This window comes from Schistocerca piceifrons, chromosome 7 (assembly GCF_021461385.2).
Source record: "Schistocerca piceifrons isolate TAMUIC-IGC-003096 chromosome 7, iqSchPice1.1, whole genome shotgun sequence".
Classification (NCBI taxonomy): Eukaryota; Metazoa; Arthropoda; class Insecta; order Orthoptera; family Acrididae; genus Schistocerca; species Schistocerca piceifrons.
The window spans coordinates 355,307,097-355,325,289 of NC_060144.1; the positions used below are offsets into that span (position 1 = coordinate 355,307,097).

The following is an 18,193-nucleotide window of genomic DNA, read 5'->3' on the forward strand; positions in this document are numbered from 1 at the left end:
TAACATGGACCAGTTTAAAAACAAAAGTGACATTCATGATTATAATACCAGAAGGAAAAAAGACTTAGACCAGCCTCTACTTAATCTATCTTTGGCACAAAAAGGGGTAAAACGTTCCAATAAATTCCCAGATGAAATAAAATGTCTGACAGTTGGCAGTAACAGTTTTAAAAATAAATTGAAATCATATCTCCTTGACAACTCCTATACCAAATATGAATTCTTGAATATGAAGAAATAAATATATAGGTGTAATATATGCATTTTGTGCCATTTAAGGGAATGTGGTAAGTAATAAAAAATATTCATGTGTGCATTTCTTATGCACTTGACACTTTCCACAGCATAATGGTTACTGTGAGATTGATCGGTGGAACACATGACTAACTAATTAACTAACACAAGGATGAAATAAGAGTGTCAGTGGAAAAGAGTCATATAGCATTGGTTATTAGGTGGAGGGGGTGGGGGGGGTGGGGGGGTGAGATGTGAAGGATAATCATGTCAGCAAAGGCTGTGACACTACCTTCAATGTACTTAGAAAGTGTCTGCTTCTCACAATGTAGCATTGCATTTTTCTTCAGAATGAGGCTTCTCTGCAGATCAGAATTTTTGTAACAACCTTTTAAGCACATAGTGAGAATAGGTAATTCCTTCTGTCAATAATGTGAGCAGACTGTCAATAATACTAAACTGCTACACTGTACTATTGCACTTAATAAAGCATTTCATATCAATGAAGTTTCTACGTTATTATGACATCTATAGAACACAATGGGTCAGTGGGCAAACTTGTGTAAGATAAGATGCAGTATTGTATACCTCAGCATTGTCAGGTATGTTACATCATAACAGTCATCTGCAATATGACTATAAAATGTCTAAAGGGACACTGTTAAAGTTGGTCAAAGTGCCAGTGGTTTATTTGTATTTTCATCTTTTTACATCACCTTCCCTTTTCAAAAGGTACTACAAATAATCCTGGTCTGCAAGACATTATTCTCTTTGAGACCTATGGCTAATGTGTAACTTCACATTACTGTACTACTAGGCAAATATTATAACCTATTGTTAAATCTATAAGTGAATCACTCATAACCTAGTCTCCATAGCTTAAATTGCACTGTCACTTCATATAATAGGTCTTCATTGTGACAGTCATTAAAATTGAAGACCCTGAGTAAAAGTACATCATCTAGAAAGTGCAGATTACCTTTTACCTTCTATGTGAGATGGAAATAAACAGATTGTGTCTTTCCCTTCTTTGCAAGACTTTCGTGGTCTACTTTCCCTTTCTTCCCCTCTCTCTCCCTTCCTTCCTCAATCCCAGCCTCCCCTTCACTCTCTCTCTCTCTCTCTCTCTCTCTCTCTCTCTCTCTCTCTCTCTCTCACACACACACACACACACACACACATTTTTTGAAGAATCTTATTTATGAAAGAGATTATGCAACTTCGACTTTTGTTAGTATATGCTATTCATTTCCAGCTATCATTAATGAGGTCTGTAGGAATCCATATGTTCATTGTTAACATCATGTTATTCATTGAGGTTTGTTCTTTTTTTCCAGTTTCCTGTTACCTCAGGTACATCAGGATCTTTCTATTCAACCTGCAGTATTTGCCATTCAACACCACCTCATCTTGCAGGACATATGTTATCAGCGCATCCAGGCTGTGGCTTCCTATGGGGTGCTGGATATTGTGGCAACATTGTAGGTGTGTATATTTATGCTATAGTCTCACAAACTCATTTATGTTCTATAGGACCATAAAATAATTTTTGTTTGGCACTTAAGCTCTTTAAACAATTCATAACATACAGCTAGTTTTGATCATAAGTTGAAAAGAATCTAAGTAATTAAAACCTATGATAAGGCTAAGCTTTTAGTGAAATGTTAATAAGAACCAAGATGCATTGATGGAATAGATCCTTAAGGTGACATATTAGGTCCAATGTTGTTTCTTATATGTATTGATAACTTTCCCAATAGTGTTACATATGAAAGAAAAAATTCTCTTTACTGATGACAGAAACATTATGCTCACGATAGGGGAAGAAAAGTGAAAACAGAGAAAAAACTCCTTGTATTGAATTCATAACTGAAAAAATTTATAATTTGATTCTTCAGGTACATAATTGGTAGGTCAAATGATGTTAAAGAGTAATTAGTCACTGAATAACTGTTCTCTGTCATAGGGTTCCCATTGACACAGTGGGGGTGTGCAGATTGGTACAACTGGGCAAGCTGCTGCAGTAGCTAAGGTGCAGGACTCGAATTTGGGAGAAGGGGGGCTCAAATTCTGCCTAACCAGTCAATTTGTAGGCAGGCAACACCACCATCTCCATCAACTGCCTCAGGAACTAGCCCAGAAAACTTACTTCATTAACCATTTAAATGCCCCATAGGGGACCTTCTTAGCCACTGCTCAGTGGTAATGAACCTGCTGGTCAATCACTACAAGGAACTATAAGGAGTGACATTGCCAAAGCATCCATACACTGAGCATGGGCCATGGGGTACTGTTGATGAAATATCTCACTCTGTGTTTGATGAGTCACCGCTGAGGGTGCCTGCACATAGCTTTTAACACACGCTTCTACTGTCATCTAGTATCCACAGATACAAAACTAGCTACAGTAGAATCTTGTTAGCCCATTTTTGAAAGGACTAAGAATTTTGAACATCATAAGCGGGAAAACATACTACTGAAAAATATCTAATTTGCTATTGATATGATTTTTTTCATCAATGAAAATGCAGAATTAAGGGTACCATAATTGGGGTAACATGTGATTTCATAATGCCACCGTTCCTGACATGCTATTTCTATAAATTGTAATTCATAATGCGCCTTCTCGAGAATGTGTTCAGAATATCACACCCAGGAACTCTCAACATTACATGTTAGTGTACAAGAAGCAAAAATGTGTTACATACAGTGTCACTGGGTAAATCCTTTTTATTGAATATGTAAACTACTACTATCTGCCAATTGGGATGCAGGAATGTCATGTGACGTGAGAGCATAATCTCTAGCATCCAAAATATGTACCTTGCAATGATGTAGAAGAAATAAAAGACACTAAAATTGTGATTTAACTGCCCTTCTAAAAACTAAAGAATGTTGGGTATAAAATGTCTCTCCATTAGTGAATCACCGCTGGTAATTGAATAAGGGTTACCACTTTTCCAAGCTATCAGTATATCATACATCTTGTTAGAGTAACTACGCTATCACACAGTAGGGTATAATGTGCAGTCCCGTCTTCACAAAGGTTTGAAAAATATACCAGTAGTCGACTGTTTCTTTTGTCCTGATTTTAATAATGTGTTGTCTATCTTAGTTAACTCTCCTTGCCAAGATTTTTGACAGCTTGATTTTACAAAGCAAGGTATTTTGATTAGCCCAGTACATTTTGGAGATTTAGTTGAGATAATTGAGAGAGTTGAAAGCAAATAAGTCAGCAGGTCATGATTGAATCCCAACCAGTTTTTCAATGAGTACTATACAGCACTGACCCCTTTCTTAGCTTGCGTTTATTGTGAATCTCTCACCCATCTCAAACTCCCAAGTGACTGGAAAAAGCACAGGTGACTCCTGTATCTATGAAAGGTAACAGAATAGGCCCACAAAACTATGGACCAATATCTTTAACATTGGTTTGCTGCAGAATCCGTGAGCATATTATCAGTTTGAATATGATAAATTTCCATGACAGAAAAGTTTCTGTCCATGAACCAGGACAGTTTTCAGAAGCATCACTCACGCGAAACTCAGCCTGCCCTTTCCTCACATGAGATCCTGTGAACCATGGATGAAGGCAACAGGTGGATTCCATACTCCTAGATTTCTGTAAAGCACATACTGCCAACTGTTAAACAAGGTACAAGCATTTGGAATAGGTTCCCAGGTATGTGAGCGGCTCGAAGACTTCTTAAATAACAGAACGTAGTCTGTTGTCCTTGACAGCGGGTGTTCGTCAGAGACGAGGGTATCATCAGGGGTGCCGCAGGGAGGTGCGAAAGCAGCTCTGTTATTTCAGTCTCCAGCTGTTTTCTGATGATGCTGTGGTGTATTGGGAAGGTGTAATTGTTGGGTGACTGTAGGAGCATACATGATGACTTAGACAAAATGTCTAATTGATGTGATGAATGGCAGTAGCTCTAAATGTAAAAAAAAAAGTAAGTTAATGCAGATGAGTAGGAAAAATAAACCAAAATGTTCACGTACAACATTAAAGCTCGTGTCATGTAAGACAGCGTTTCAATGCCTAGAGACGAAGCATTGGAGGGATGAGAACTGCGTGTGCATGGCAGCAGAGAGTGGGCAAACAAAGTCCACGTTGCCAAACTGTGTTGCTGCGGACAACAGTCAGTCTCATTTGCCTTTGGTACATCATATTATAATTCAAATCTATGAGAGAAATTCAGGAGAGAAATATTAATTCATGTCTTGATGACATTGTGTCCATTGCTCCACAGATTTGCTCTGCATGATGTCGGGAGGCGAGAACAGCTGACACAGCATTGTGAAGATGTGAAGTACAATTTTTCTCAAAATGACAATTGTCTAATGACAGTATCATTGAAACTGCTTGCAGTAATTATCATTTATTGCGATCTGTATTATAAGTAAAAATTTAATACACAATAAAATTAACTTCAAGCACAAACCAAAATCATTACATTTGCTTGGCAACTGCTTCTGCTCAATAGAATTTTTAAAAATGTGTTCAAGGTGTGTGTGTTGATGTGTTTGACTGTAGTTAGCTGCAATTTCTGTGCATTAAAAAGAATTAGTGGTAGAAAAGACTAATGAAAAGACTACCATAAAAATGGTCAGTAAGTTGTCATATTTTTCGCTGTTAATGGGCATTGTGAGTGTAAACTAACTTGTTTGACATTACATTGAGAGACAGCATTTATAGTCTATTGAACAAGCAAACACAATTAACCATCATCTGTGAATAACTCCAGGGAATGATGACCGATAACATCGAAAACCACCGATATCTCGACCAGTAACAGTTACTGTCATTTTAGAGCCTTATTTAGTTCATGTCTTGAAATTGACAGGGGTCTACATGTGGAAATATTGGTCTTTTGATGACTTTATCCAGCTGAATTCTCACTTGTTATTAGAGGTTACAACATGGTGGGGGAAGCTCAACTTCTCCTTGGGCAATATGTTGAACATTATACTCTGCATAATTCAAAGGATACGAAGTCCTAATCAAAAAGGCTAGGAAGTTCTCAGTATTATGTATGTAACTGTTATGTTGACAACACCATGAGTCTTTAAAACTAAGACATATTATTACATTGTTTCAAAGTCTGTATCATAATACCACCATCACTTCTATTTGAGTCTGTTGCTGAACAATCTGATTGTGAATTTAAGATGACAGGTTTAAGGCTTATATCCATCATCACTTCGCTGTCAAACTTGTCAGCATGCCACACAGACTGTGCACATGCTACAGGTGGCATGTTGTCTATTGCCTCATGCACAAGCGATGCAGTAAATCTTATCTTGAATGGTTTTTCCCCCCTCCAATATAGCCTTATCCTTTCCCCAAATTAATTCCATAGGACTACACTGACAGTGACACATGGGTAAACGGAAAACTGTGTGGCCCCATTCATGTGCAAGGAAGTCAAGTTTGCATTTTTTGTCACATACTTGTATAAATTAACAAGCTGCAGGAGGTCGGCACAAGTCTAGTTTATACTATACTTAAAATTTTTATTTTTTAATCCAGGGAAAAAATATCCACTTTTCTTTTGTTTATACTTGGTTTTTTCTCTGTAACAGTTGAATTGTAACTGGCAATGACCGACTTCGAAGCAAGGTATGACAAGTATTGTGAATCACGTCACAAAATTGACAGAGTTCATTTCCGAATGGTAGTCACTGCTGTTTTTCTTACACATAAATACAAGTTTACTCTCAGAAACAAAACCAGAAGAAGAGTCAGCATGCAGAATAATCATCCGAGAACCTACTTCTATGAAAACTAAAAACCGCCAGTACCATCACTCATTTTCCAGCAGATCCTTCTGGAATGATTCTAGTTGGCCTGTGTGTCATCAAGCTAATACAATGTTGAACTACCTCATCATCTTGTATCATGAATCTTTATATGGGATGCAGTTCGTGCTGCACCTAAGTCACTTCTTTGAACTAAAAACTCTCTTCTTAACATATCAGGAACCAATTACCTTCAAAATTCCTTACATTGACGAAGTGCTTACCATTGAAGCTAATTTTCTCCTACATAACTGTAACACATTTTTGTGATGTCGGGCATTCATCATTCACATGGGGCACTGTAAAACATCATTGTTAAAACCGTCCATTTACGTTACAGGTTCATTGCGATTTCGATGCTTTCCAGACAACATGAAACCAACCTTTTCTATGGTTATTACAGCTCTGACACTTTTGTTTACAATTCTCTTGCTACCATCACATGGTTCTTTCAAATTCATGTTTGAGGAAGTTATAAATTTGGTAAAACGCTCCCTCACGTGATTGTGAAACACTTCACATTTATTGCCATCACTCCCCCCCCCCCCCCCCACTTTTTTTTTTTTATTGCAAAGTGATATGAAATGCAGTGGGCATGCAAGGATTGTAGTAAGGAAGGCAAATTGTCGACTTAAGTTTATTGGGAGAATTTTATGGAAGTGTGTGGCTCATCTGTAAAGGAGACCGCACATAGGATTCTAGTGTGACTCATTGTTGAATATAGTTAGAGCGTTTGGGATCCACACCTGGGCAGATTAAAGGAAGACATTGAAGCTGTTAAGAAAAGATATTTGTTTTTAGATTCTGTTATTTTGAATGAATAGCTTTATTTTTTTATTTAAATACAGTTTTTCAAATTATTATTAGTCTTTAAACTGAGCAGAGATGCAAGGTACAATAAATTTAGCATCATTCAATATTGGACCCCTGTAAAATTAAAAATGAACACGCTTTCACTGCCAGTGTAGTAAACTAGTACATGACCTCAGAATAACAAATGGCATTTTTGAACTGTTCATTCAAGTACATTTTTGCACAACGTGCCCTTCACAGTTACAGTTCCTGTTCTGTGGATATTACAAAGAGATTTCTTGTGCATTCCACAACAGAATCTTGTTTTCCAATCTTCGTACCTCTTGCAGTCTTGACATCGCCATGGTGCTGGTAACTTGGAACACTGGTGTTGGAGTGTGGACCACTGCTGTCAGAATTTCAAAACCAAATGCTTTCAGTGTATCTTATACATCCTTATGGAGAATGTTGATATTTCTAGCTCGTTCCTCCAAGTTACCTTTTCAAAATGCCAGCACAAACATGAAGAGTTTTTGTCTGTCCCGATTATTGTCCTGTCATTCAGAAAATCTTTGTATGTATGTAATATAAGCAATTAGTGTTGCAGTTTCTACTGTCTCCATGGAAATTCTTAGCAGGCACTGCCGTGTTCCTTTATCACATCTGTCCTCTCTTGTCATTTTTTTCTCCATTGTCTATGACTCTTCAAGTTTTATTGTAATGGAGTGTATTTGGTTTGTATTCACGTACTTCAACAATCACTTGCCTCTAATGATGTTGTGTATAGAGTAAGATTACCGAATTGCCCATTTTTGAAACATAGGAAACTGCAGTAAAGTGATTCGTGATGTTAAAAATTAAAGAACGAACTTTTTCGTTCCTGTTGGGCAAACATTCATTCAGAATTTATTTCTTATTGGAACTCTACAATGGAAAAATTAAATAACAAAGAAAATGAGAGAAATATTTCCTAAAACCTTCATTTATAACAAATAAGAAACCATAACGATAAAAAAAATGGATCAGTCAAGAGTGTGAATACATTTTCAACCATTTTAAGACAAAGACTGACACAGCAAGTATGTAGCTCTTCCGATAAAATTATAATAGCGAAAAATTCAACATGGGGTAGTTGGAATACCATGCTTCCTAATGTGAGGGTTAATGTGTTCACTACCTCCTCATTGACTTCAGAACTCAAAACATAACAGTTAACTGTGTTCATTGCTTCACTAGCTTTTGATGTTGTAGGAACTGGCAAAGTTTCTGGTTCATCCTTGTCTACAATTTTGTCTTGTTTTTCTGTTGTCTGATCCTGCAAGGCTTCATTAGTTGTCATACCCTGACAGATGGCAACACCTTCATCACATTCTCACATTCAACATTTTCTTGAAGCTAAGGTAGTCAGTGTTTTCTTCTTGCTCCATTATTTGCTGCCATTGCTCAGCTGAAATCCCTTTATTCTCTGGTGTATCTTCTGTAAGTATCCAATGAAAGCCAGCTTTCTTGAAACAGATTGAGACTGTGTTTTTGTGCACAGATTGCAGGCACTTCTTATGAAATGCATAGCAACTAAGATGGATCATTTTGGATTACAGTATCAAGACAGACCAGTCTCTTCTGTACAAAAATATTCCTGTTTTTCTGTTTCAGACCTTGTATAATGCCTTGGTCAAGTGGCTGAAGTTGGATTGTATAACTGGGAGGAAAAAAACACTACATTTACATAATGTACATATAACATATCTTGAGAGTGTGGTGCATACATGTCAGTAAACAGGAGGACTGTCCTATTACTAACACCCATCCTTGCATCCCAGGCATGCAAGAATTTTTCAGGTGTGATAGTTGTTACCCATACATTTGCATTAGATGTATACTTTCATAGTAATGCCCACACATTTTTAAAGCATTGTGGACTCTTCGCCTTTCTACTTAATAGTGCCATAAACGTTTGTGTTTTGCTTTTATTGCAACATAATAAAACAGTTAGCCTCTCTTTACTAGTTTTTCTGCCATGGCATTTTTATCCTCTGAACTCGAGAGTTTTGTCAGGCAGTAGGTGAAAAAATAAGCCCGTTTCACCTGCATTAAAAACATAATTGGGACTGCACTTTTCTATGATTGATGGAAGAGAGTTTTCCTATGAGTGAAGAGTGTCAATGTTTGTTTCCAGCCTCACCTTGAACACATTTATACCGTAAATTGTGTCTATTCGTTGACTTTTTTATCCAAAAATTGGATACTTTGAAATCTGCAAGTCCAACTTTTGTGGCAAATATGTTTCTTTAACTTGAACCACAATACCATAAGTTGGAATATTTGAAACATGAGGTTATTTTCCTGTCCTGGAAACCAACGTCAAGCACTCATTTTCATTTGCTGTTTCCTCATTCAAAACATACTGCTTCAGTATTTTTCATTTACAGACTGTTGTATTTCATGTTGATGTTGCAATGCTGCTTAGCCTTCACACAGCATTGACAAGCTTCATGTGTAAATTTTTGTACACTTCCTGAGCAAACTCAATAGCACTTGTAACTCACGTCATGAACATATATTTTCAAGAATGCTTCTATGTGAAAGTATGATGTGATAGGATAGACAAACAGTTGATTGAGTCTCTTGAATTACGACATTGTTGTACAGGGCCCTGCTATCTAGGCATACTTGAAAACAAGCTAGCAGCATTATTGAAAAAAAAAATTCCTTTGACTACAAGGATGGCTATGTTCTGTCAGCATGATGGGCCTCTGCACATACAAGTTGTCAGGTGGCAAGTCCTAAATATAATCTTCTATGGAAGATGGACAGACAGAAATGGTCATGTTTCTTGGTCACCAAGATCCCTGTGAATTACCTCTTTATGTTTTTGCACATGCATATGGTTTAACAGAAAATTTTACCACTAAAAAATAAACACAGGAGACATATTTATCTATTGGACTATGAATAGTGCTGCCCTCATAAAAGAACTCTAAGATTACATCCAAGGAGTTGCACATGGCAGTGTCAGTAGAATTCTGTTGCAAGTCTGATTCTTCAGCAACACAGCTTTTACAAAGCACAACTTACTTACAATTAAATCACATAAACTAGTAGTTCCCCTCTTCTGGAAAAACTGAAAACAGAGGACTTCTGGAGTGGATTACGTTGTGATTGGTATTGTATTTTGAATGCTTGTTGAATAACTGACACATAAGTGCTGTTTGTATGTTTGATGGGAAGTCTTAGTATGAACCACACTCTTGATGCACCCGCATGCCATCATTTCTTTCATGAAAAACACAACCATCAGTCAAACAGAGAGTGAAAAAGAGCCTGACATTAGGCAGACAGGCAAATCTGTGCACTAGCCAAACATCATCAGTAGCTAACAACAAAGTTCAAATCACAGTCCTGGAAAAAACCACATACCACATGGATGCTGTCAATAAATACACTGGAGAGCTAGCTGTAAACATTAGCTGCTTGATAAGTGAGACCATGGTGGTCTGCAGCAACCCTTAAATCTGCCACGGACATTTTGCCACATGACCTTACCGGTGGATGTATTCTTCTGTGCCGTACCTAGTGACCTTACCAGAGACATATATTCAGTGATTCATTGATACAGCTGGGCAGATTACAATAAATTTGAAAGTGGATTGAAGTGGTAGGGAGAATTTATGAAAATTGACTTTGAGCTTAATCATTTGTCTTTGCTTAACATCTCCTCTGAGTATTTGTTTGGATTGCATTCTAACGGCTGTATGTCTGTAACCAAAATTATTGGACATATATTATTTGGAATGTTTCATTTCAATTAATTTGTATTACCATCTAAAATATTTACTGTTCCTCCTGCAAAATCCTTTATGTATTTTCATCACATGCGGATCATATTCCACTCTTTTCACATAAGTAACCATTTTCTAACAGCATGACTCTATTGTGTACAGTTGCTTGCCTGCAAACTGAATTAAAGAACTGACCATTTTTCTGATATGTCACTTATAAAATTCATTAATAAAAAGATCCTATCTAATTATTATTACGTTATGTTTACATCTTCCTGTTAAGAACAGCATTATATATAAATAAAGGAAAATGCCTGATATAATTTTAGTACAAAGAAAGCTAGAGTCATACTGTGATTTATCCAAAGAACCTTAAAGAATTGTTATTAGCCTACAAAGGAAGCTATTAGCAAAATTATTGTTCGATTCTTGAGTGCTGTATGTTAGTCTGGGGCCATTACCAAGTAGGCTCAGCAGGTTAGCTATGAACTTCTTCATGGGTATTTTAACTCAGAACAAGAATGTCACAGAAATTCTCATCATACTCCACTGGAAAACACAGCAATGAATCTACTGTACATTTCACAAATCTTACTCTAAAAATTATGAGAACCAACATTCCAATACAGCTCGAGAAACATTTTCAGGAGGTGATACCCCACAGCCCTTATATATTTGAAAAAATGTTGTATTACCACCTTGAGCTGCTAGTAAAATACTTTATTTACACAGCCAGTTTCACTTGTGTGACAATCATCAGGTTCATAAAACAAAGGTAAGATGACATTTTTCAAGAAACGTATTACAAGTGCAAATTGGAGAAATTTGTGTGTGTAAAGAGTTCAATTGACAACCTTTTTTATAGATAAAGATGTAATGACAGTAATGATCAGGATATTTTTGAGAAAAGGAAATCAGAAATTAAGGATAGAAATTAAGGAAAAATATAATAAAATCTTTTGTCATCACTTGTTGAACTTGAGTAGTGACATATGTGATGCACAGATTTTTTTACCTATTAGAAATGAGATAAATGTTGAGAAAATGTGTATTCATTTTCCGAAATTATGCATTTCAAACAGTAATATGAGTTGAAACTGAAAACTTTAACTTTTTTACACCTGACTCAATTCATTTATTTAATTTTAGGTACAAATTACATCCTATGCAGTGAGTGTGAAGCAATATATCGTTTAAATATGTATACATCACCAAAATTTCCGGATTCTGGGACACCCTCTAATGCAGCTCAGACCTTGGCTCCTGATCTTATGGGTACAGATCCCATTCAAGAAGAAGGTATTTACAGTATTATACTGTTATGCTTAAGATAAAGTTTATATCTTAGAAATCCATTATGTGTGTACAAATACCATTACACTTCATATTTGTTGCTTAATTGGATCACCATCGAAGTTCAGGTATGTAGTTTTGCTTCATATATGTATTTTGCCTGTGACACTCTTGAGTGTCATCGAGCAGAAATGTTTGTTACGTTATAAACCCATATCCATATTGGGCATCATATGACCATACATTATCAGCATTTAATATGAAAAACAAAGCACAGTTACAACTTCATTTGTTCTTGGCACTACATTCTAACTGTTTCAACTCTTCACTACACCATTCAACGATGGCTACAGAAAAGTTATAATGAAAACACATGTTTATTTGAGAATTTAAAATTGATAAATTTGGTAAATGTAATTGTACAGTCCAGATCTGGCTTTTTAAAATATTTGGGATCTTATTTGATACGAATTTCTTGTTGTGAGCTTTGTAACTACATAATCTACACCTGCTGAACAGAAGTAAAAGAAATGACATCTGATCATGATCTGTAAAGGAACTCCCCTTAACTGGAGGTGTAATACGTTAATTAGCTTCTGAAACATCTTCACAAAATGTGGACTCTGAGAGATATTTTTGTTTTTGTTAAGACATGGAACTCTATTCTCTTACCTCGTTTGTTTTTGCCATGCTTATCTCCTTTCAGAGGATAATTATAAAAGACCAGCTTTACTTCTGAATTACTTGCCCAAAAATTATGCGAAGTTTATAACTAGAGTAGAGAAAAAACTTCTCCTAATCTTGTCAGGTACTCATTTGGAAGAGCATTATAATTGTAATTAATGTAGTAGCTAGTCCATATCTTTTACAAGGTCATCTCAATGTAAAAAGGAAGGAAGTCACAAAAACTGGAAATAAATAAAAGATGGCGTCTCAGAAGTATTTCCGAACATGCATTCCATCATCAGGTGTGTGTGGTAAAACAGTCACATCTATATTGATTCAGTGAAATATGCCCATGCATAAATAACCAATAACCAGTGGTATAATTAAAAACCACTTAACCACATAGGTGAAATCAGATAAATTTTTTACAGCTACTTTGTTTTATAGCACATACTGAACCCAAACTGACTACTGACCATACCAACCAAAAGTGAGAAAAGTTTTTGTTGCTCATGGTCAGCTTTGAGAAATGAAAGAGGGAAAGTAGTGACGGCATCTCAGAAGTATTTCAGAATATGCATTCCATCATCACGTCTGTCTGGTAAACCAGTCACATCTTTATTGATTCAATGAAATACATCCCTACACAAATAACCAATAACCAGTGGTATCATGCAAAACCACTTAATCACAAAGGTAAAAATTAGAAAAAAAAATTTTGGAACAACTTTGTTTTACAGTACATACAGAACCCAAACTGACCACAGACTGTACTAATAAAAGGTGAGAAAAGTTTTTGTTGCTCATGGTCAGCTTTGAGAAATGAAACAGGGAAGGTAGTGGAGTATCGAATAGGCAAAGAACAAGGCCTGGCAGATATCCTTGGACAGCCCACATGATATTTCATTTAACTGGCAAAATGAGAAACTGTAGCAAATGAAGCAGGCAAAAGAGAGTAAGGAAGGCCTAAAAATAATGTTGAGAGAAAGTGCAATATTGCAATACAGGAATGATTAGAGGAGAAGTGCAAAACTGTAGAATCATACATGCCTATGTGGAACACAGATGACTCTTAAGAAAAATTAAGGAAATCTTTGAAGAAAAATGCCTGGTATGCAAAATCAAGAAAAATGTAATAATTCTTGTTCTTTGGAAGGCAGGTGCTAAGAGGTATGAATTTTGCTGAATCACCAGTTTAATATCTCATGGTTGCAATATAATGCTAGAAATTATTTACAGAAAAATGGAAAGACTGGTAGAAATTGACCTCATTCTCAGAGGAGATCAGTTTGGGTAACGGAGAAATGAAAGAACCTGTTAGATAGTACCAAACTTGTGACTTATCTCACAATATAGATTGAAGAAATACATATCTATGTTTATACACTTGCTTGGAAGAGGAATGTGATGTTAAGCAGTTAAGACAAGAAAAGTCTAATAAAAGAAGATTTTTTTTTAACATCAACTATAAATTTTAGGGTCTAAATTTTAGCCTTGTTAGATGTGAGATGTGGATGTTAAATGGTTGAGATAAGACAAAAATAGAAATTTTTGAACTGTTATGGTACTGAATAATGCCAAAAAATAGACAGATTGGAGGAATGACTAATGGAAAGGTACCAAACCTAACTGTGTGGAAAACATTTGTGGCACAGCTTGACTAAAAAAGGGATTCGTTGACAGGACACATCCCAAGGCATCATCAGTTTGGTAATGGAGGGAGGTGCAAGGAGTAAAAATTGTAGAAGGAAACCAGGGTTTGATCACAGTAAGCAGGCTCAAATGGATGTAAACTGCAGTAGTTACGCAGAGATGAAGAGACTTGCACAGTGTGGACTGGACTGCAGTGAGCTGCATCCAATCTCTTTTCAAAATGAAGACAACAACAATTCCCAAATAAATGTATTCTGTTCCATAAGCAAACCAAAGACTTGTGATGGTTCCTATCCCTACCATCTCTCAGTATTGAAATACTTCTAGGGTGGTCAAGTTGGGTTATAGAAAGGAATGTCTCCACTTGCACTGAACTGTCTACCTATTTTAGAGTCACTGAGCCATCAAATCACCCAACCCATATGAATGGAATGAGGACATATTCAGTTAAGGAAATGGAAGCAAGCAACCTGTATACATTAGATAATTAGTGAATTTATTAAGCAGAAGTAATGCTTTGTGAAGTTTGTTTTTGTCCCTTTATTTTACAAAGCTGAATGCATGACTCCACCCTTTCCTCTTATCCTAGTGACTCCAAATATGACACAGCTGATTTTTACATTGAATGGAACCATATTGGAGGGACAGTGGAAGGTGGTCCAAGATAAATTACCAAAGGTTTTGAAAAGTGCCATGTAAAACCTTTACACATTTTTCATTCAGCTCCTACACTTTTGGTGTCAAAGAACTGGTTTTTTAAATGCTGCACATAAAGTTTCATCATATGGGTAATCCATTAAATTTTAGGCATGCAGCCGTGCAATTACTACTACTTACTTTGATATTTCAGCTGCATATTGTGCAGCCGTCCTCAAAGTGAGTCACAAGACTGACAACAAGGTGCCAGGTGTGGCCTTATATACTCCACCACAGTGATATGGTGCAGGAGTGTCACTGATGCTGGTCAGTGGCAAAGAGATACACTTACACATACGCTGCCTGTCGTGAAAGCGTTCAGACATTCGATTCACTTATCGATGTGTATTTAGCGGCAGCAACACCTTGACAACCTTTATGCAATTGAATTACATGAAGAGCTGGATTCCATGCCTTATCCAAATTAAAACCATTATCTCTATTTGTTGAGCTATTGGTTAATCTAATTTCTATGGGATCCTTGAAAACAGAATTCCAAAAGGAGGAAGTGTGTGTTAAAATCTTCATGTCACTGTACTTCATTGAATGACCCATATCTATACAATGTTCTGTCATGGTTATAATAGAGGGAAACATTCCACATAGGAAAAATATATTTGAAAACAAAGATGATGTGACTTACCAAATGAAAGTGCTGGCAGGTCGACAGACACACAAACAAACACAAACATACACACAAAATTCAAGCTTTCGCAACAAACTGTTGCCTCATCAGGAAAGAGGGAAGGAGAGGGAAAGACGAAAGGATGTGGGTTTTAAGGGAGAGGGTAAGGAGTCATTCCAATCCCCGGAGCGGAAAGACTTACCTTAGGGGGAAAGGTAAGTCTTTCCGCTCCCGGGATTGGAATGACTCCTTACCCTCTCCCTTAAAACCCACATCCTTTCGTCTTTCCCTCTCCTTCCCTCTTTCCTGATGAGGCAACAGTTTGTTGCGAAAGCTTGAATTTTGTGTGTATGTTTGTGTTTGTTTGTGTGTCTGTCGACCTGCCAGCACTTTCATTCAATGTTCTGTCATAGCTGACTTGGCTGGCTGTGGTAAGCATGTGTATTTTCAGTGTTCCATGCCTCTCCCATGAACGGTGCATGTTGTCTGACATATTCAAAACATCACAATTTCCACAAGGAATCTGATACACGCCCACTTTACGAAGCAATAAATCATCCCTCACATAACACAATAAGGCTGCAATCTTCATATGAGCTGGAAGATCACCTTAACACAGTGTTTGTTTAGAATATGGCTTATTTTCAAAGAAAGAGCACCCACATAAGGCAAAAACACTCTTGATCTGAAAGTACTACTTTTCTTCTTTCAGGTCATGTACTTGCATTCTAGGATATATATTGAATGCTCTGCAGTTTGTTTGTTTTTTTTAATTATTTTTCTTTTTTTTTTCCGGAAATATCCATTCACTTTAAAAATGCTCTTGAGGTGTGTGAGCTCTTCTTGCAAATTATCATAATTGGATATACAGTGTGCCCTTTGTACATGGTCTTAAGGACTCATTCGATTTGTGAAGAGTGATTGCAGCTACTGGCTCAGAGGATGGCAAGACAGTCTGTGGCCCAAGTATCATAAGTAGTATTTGCATGACTGCTTGCCCAGAATTTAATGGATTATTCATTATGCCACAAGAAATTAAAAAAATACACATCATCATATGGGAGTTCAGACAGTCCGGATCTGAACTTCACAGCACTTCATTTTCTTCAGAACACTGAGAGGCAAGCCATTTCTTGGGGTGTTGGAGAGGTGATAGTCAATTGATGGGAGATAAGTGCTTTAAGCTGAAAGAGGGGGGGGGGGGGGGGAGGGGAATCAGCTATCCGCATCATCAAACAATAGAAACTGCAATTGGAATATCAACAATGTAAGGAAAAAGATGAGTGCTACTCATGATAAAAGACTGTTGCACGTTTAGTTTTCAGCCAAAGCCTTTTGAAAAGGAAAAAAAACCTCACACACACATTCACACAGCAAGAACACCTCATGCACACCTGATGCCTATTTCCTGCCACTCCAGCCAGAATCAATCCTTTTCATAATATTGTTGATATTCCAATGTGGACTTTCCATCATTTGATCTGCCAGAGATGACAGTCATGTGTGTATGAGGTGTGATTGCTTGTATGAACAAGTAAGGTAGTGCAGTGGTTAGCATAATGGACTCACATTTGGGAGGATGACAATTCAAGCCTGTGTCCAGCCATCCAGATTTAGGTTTTCCGTGGTTTCCCAAGATCCCTCGAGGAAAGTGCCAGGATAGTTCCTTTGGAAGGGCATAGCCAATTTCTTTCTCCATCCTTCCCCAATCCAAGTTTGTGCCCTGCCTCTAATGACCTCGTTGTTGATAGGATGTTAAACACTAATCTCCTCCTCAGTGTGTGGTTGGGGAGGGGGGGGGGGGGGGGGGGGGGCGTCCACGAAAGCTTTAGTGTATCAGTCTTTTCATTGTGCCTGGCTCTGCAACTCAACATGTCATCTTTGTAGTGGACAGAAATCTCTCTTTTTTTTCTTTATTTTATCCACATCATCAGCTAAGAATAATTGTAGTAAGTCATATGTAAGAGCTACCAATAGCTGAAGTTGAAACACGGGGTGTGTCTGGAAATTAAGTTGAATAAATCCATAAAGAACAATTCTTTGAAAATAAAAGTACAGATGGTTGATATTCTTTGAAATAGCACCCTTTGGCATCAATACATGTTTACCAGTGAGTCGGTCAACTCTGATAGGCTTTCTGGAACATCTCATCGCAGTGGCTTTCACATCATTTACCATCCCTAAATAATGGCCCTTTAAGGTTCTTTTTATTCGAGGAAACAAAACGAAATCTGCTGGTGCCTGATTGGGACTGTATCATAGCTGGGTCAGTGTTGTGACACCATTCCTGGCCAGGAACATACTAACAATGAAGACCATATGAGATGGTTATTGTCTCGATTGAGTCGCCAATTTCCACTTACCTCCTTCCCAATGCAAAGTCCCCAATTTCAGAGCCTTTCAAATTTGCTGTTGACAGTTTTTTCGCATCTCACAGACTCTGAGTAGACAGTGTCTTTGGAATCAAAACAGATGATGAGCATCATCTTCAACTGCGATTTCATCATCTTTGCCTTTTTTGGCTTTGGAGGAGCCTTCATGTGCCACTCTGCTTGATTTCCCTAACTTCACACAAAATTTAATGGCCTATCACTGTTCAATGATTTGTGGCATTTTAATCTCCCAACGCATCACTTAAACATGGGTACACACT

At 37.1% G+C, this 18,193-nt stretch overlaps 1 protein-coding gene across 1 annotated transcript in view; it reads left to right on the forward strand.

Annotated features, from left to right (window-relative positions):
• Nucleotides 1–18,193, forward strand: part of LOC124804616 (probable E3 ubiquitin-protein ligase HERC1) — a 790,356-nt gene that overhangs the window by 484,432 nt on the left and 287,731 nt on the right. Inside the window, exons 43-44 of the mRNA XM_047264817.1 lie at nt 1,572–1,719; nt 11,757–11,906. Coding sequence (XP_047120773.1) covers nt 1,572–1,719; nt 11,757–11,906 — 298 coding nt within the window. The remainder of the gene's footprint in view (nt 1–1,571; nt 1,720–11,756; nt 11,907–18,193) is intronic.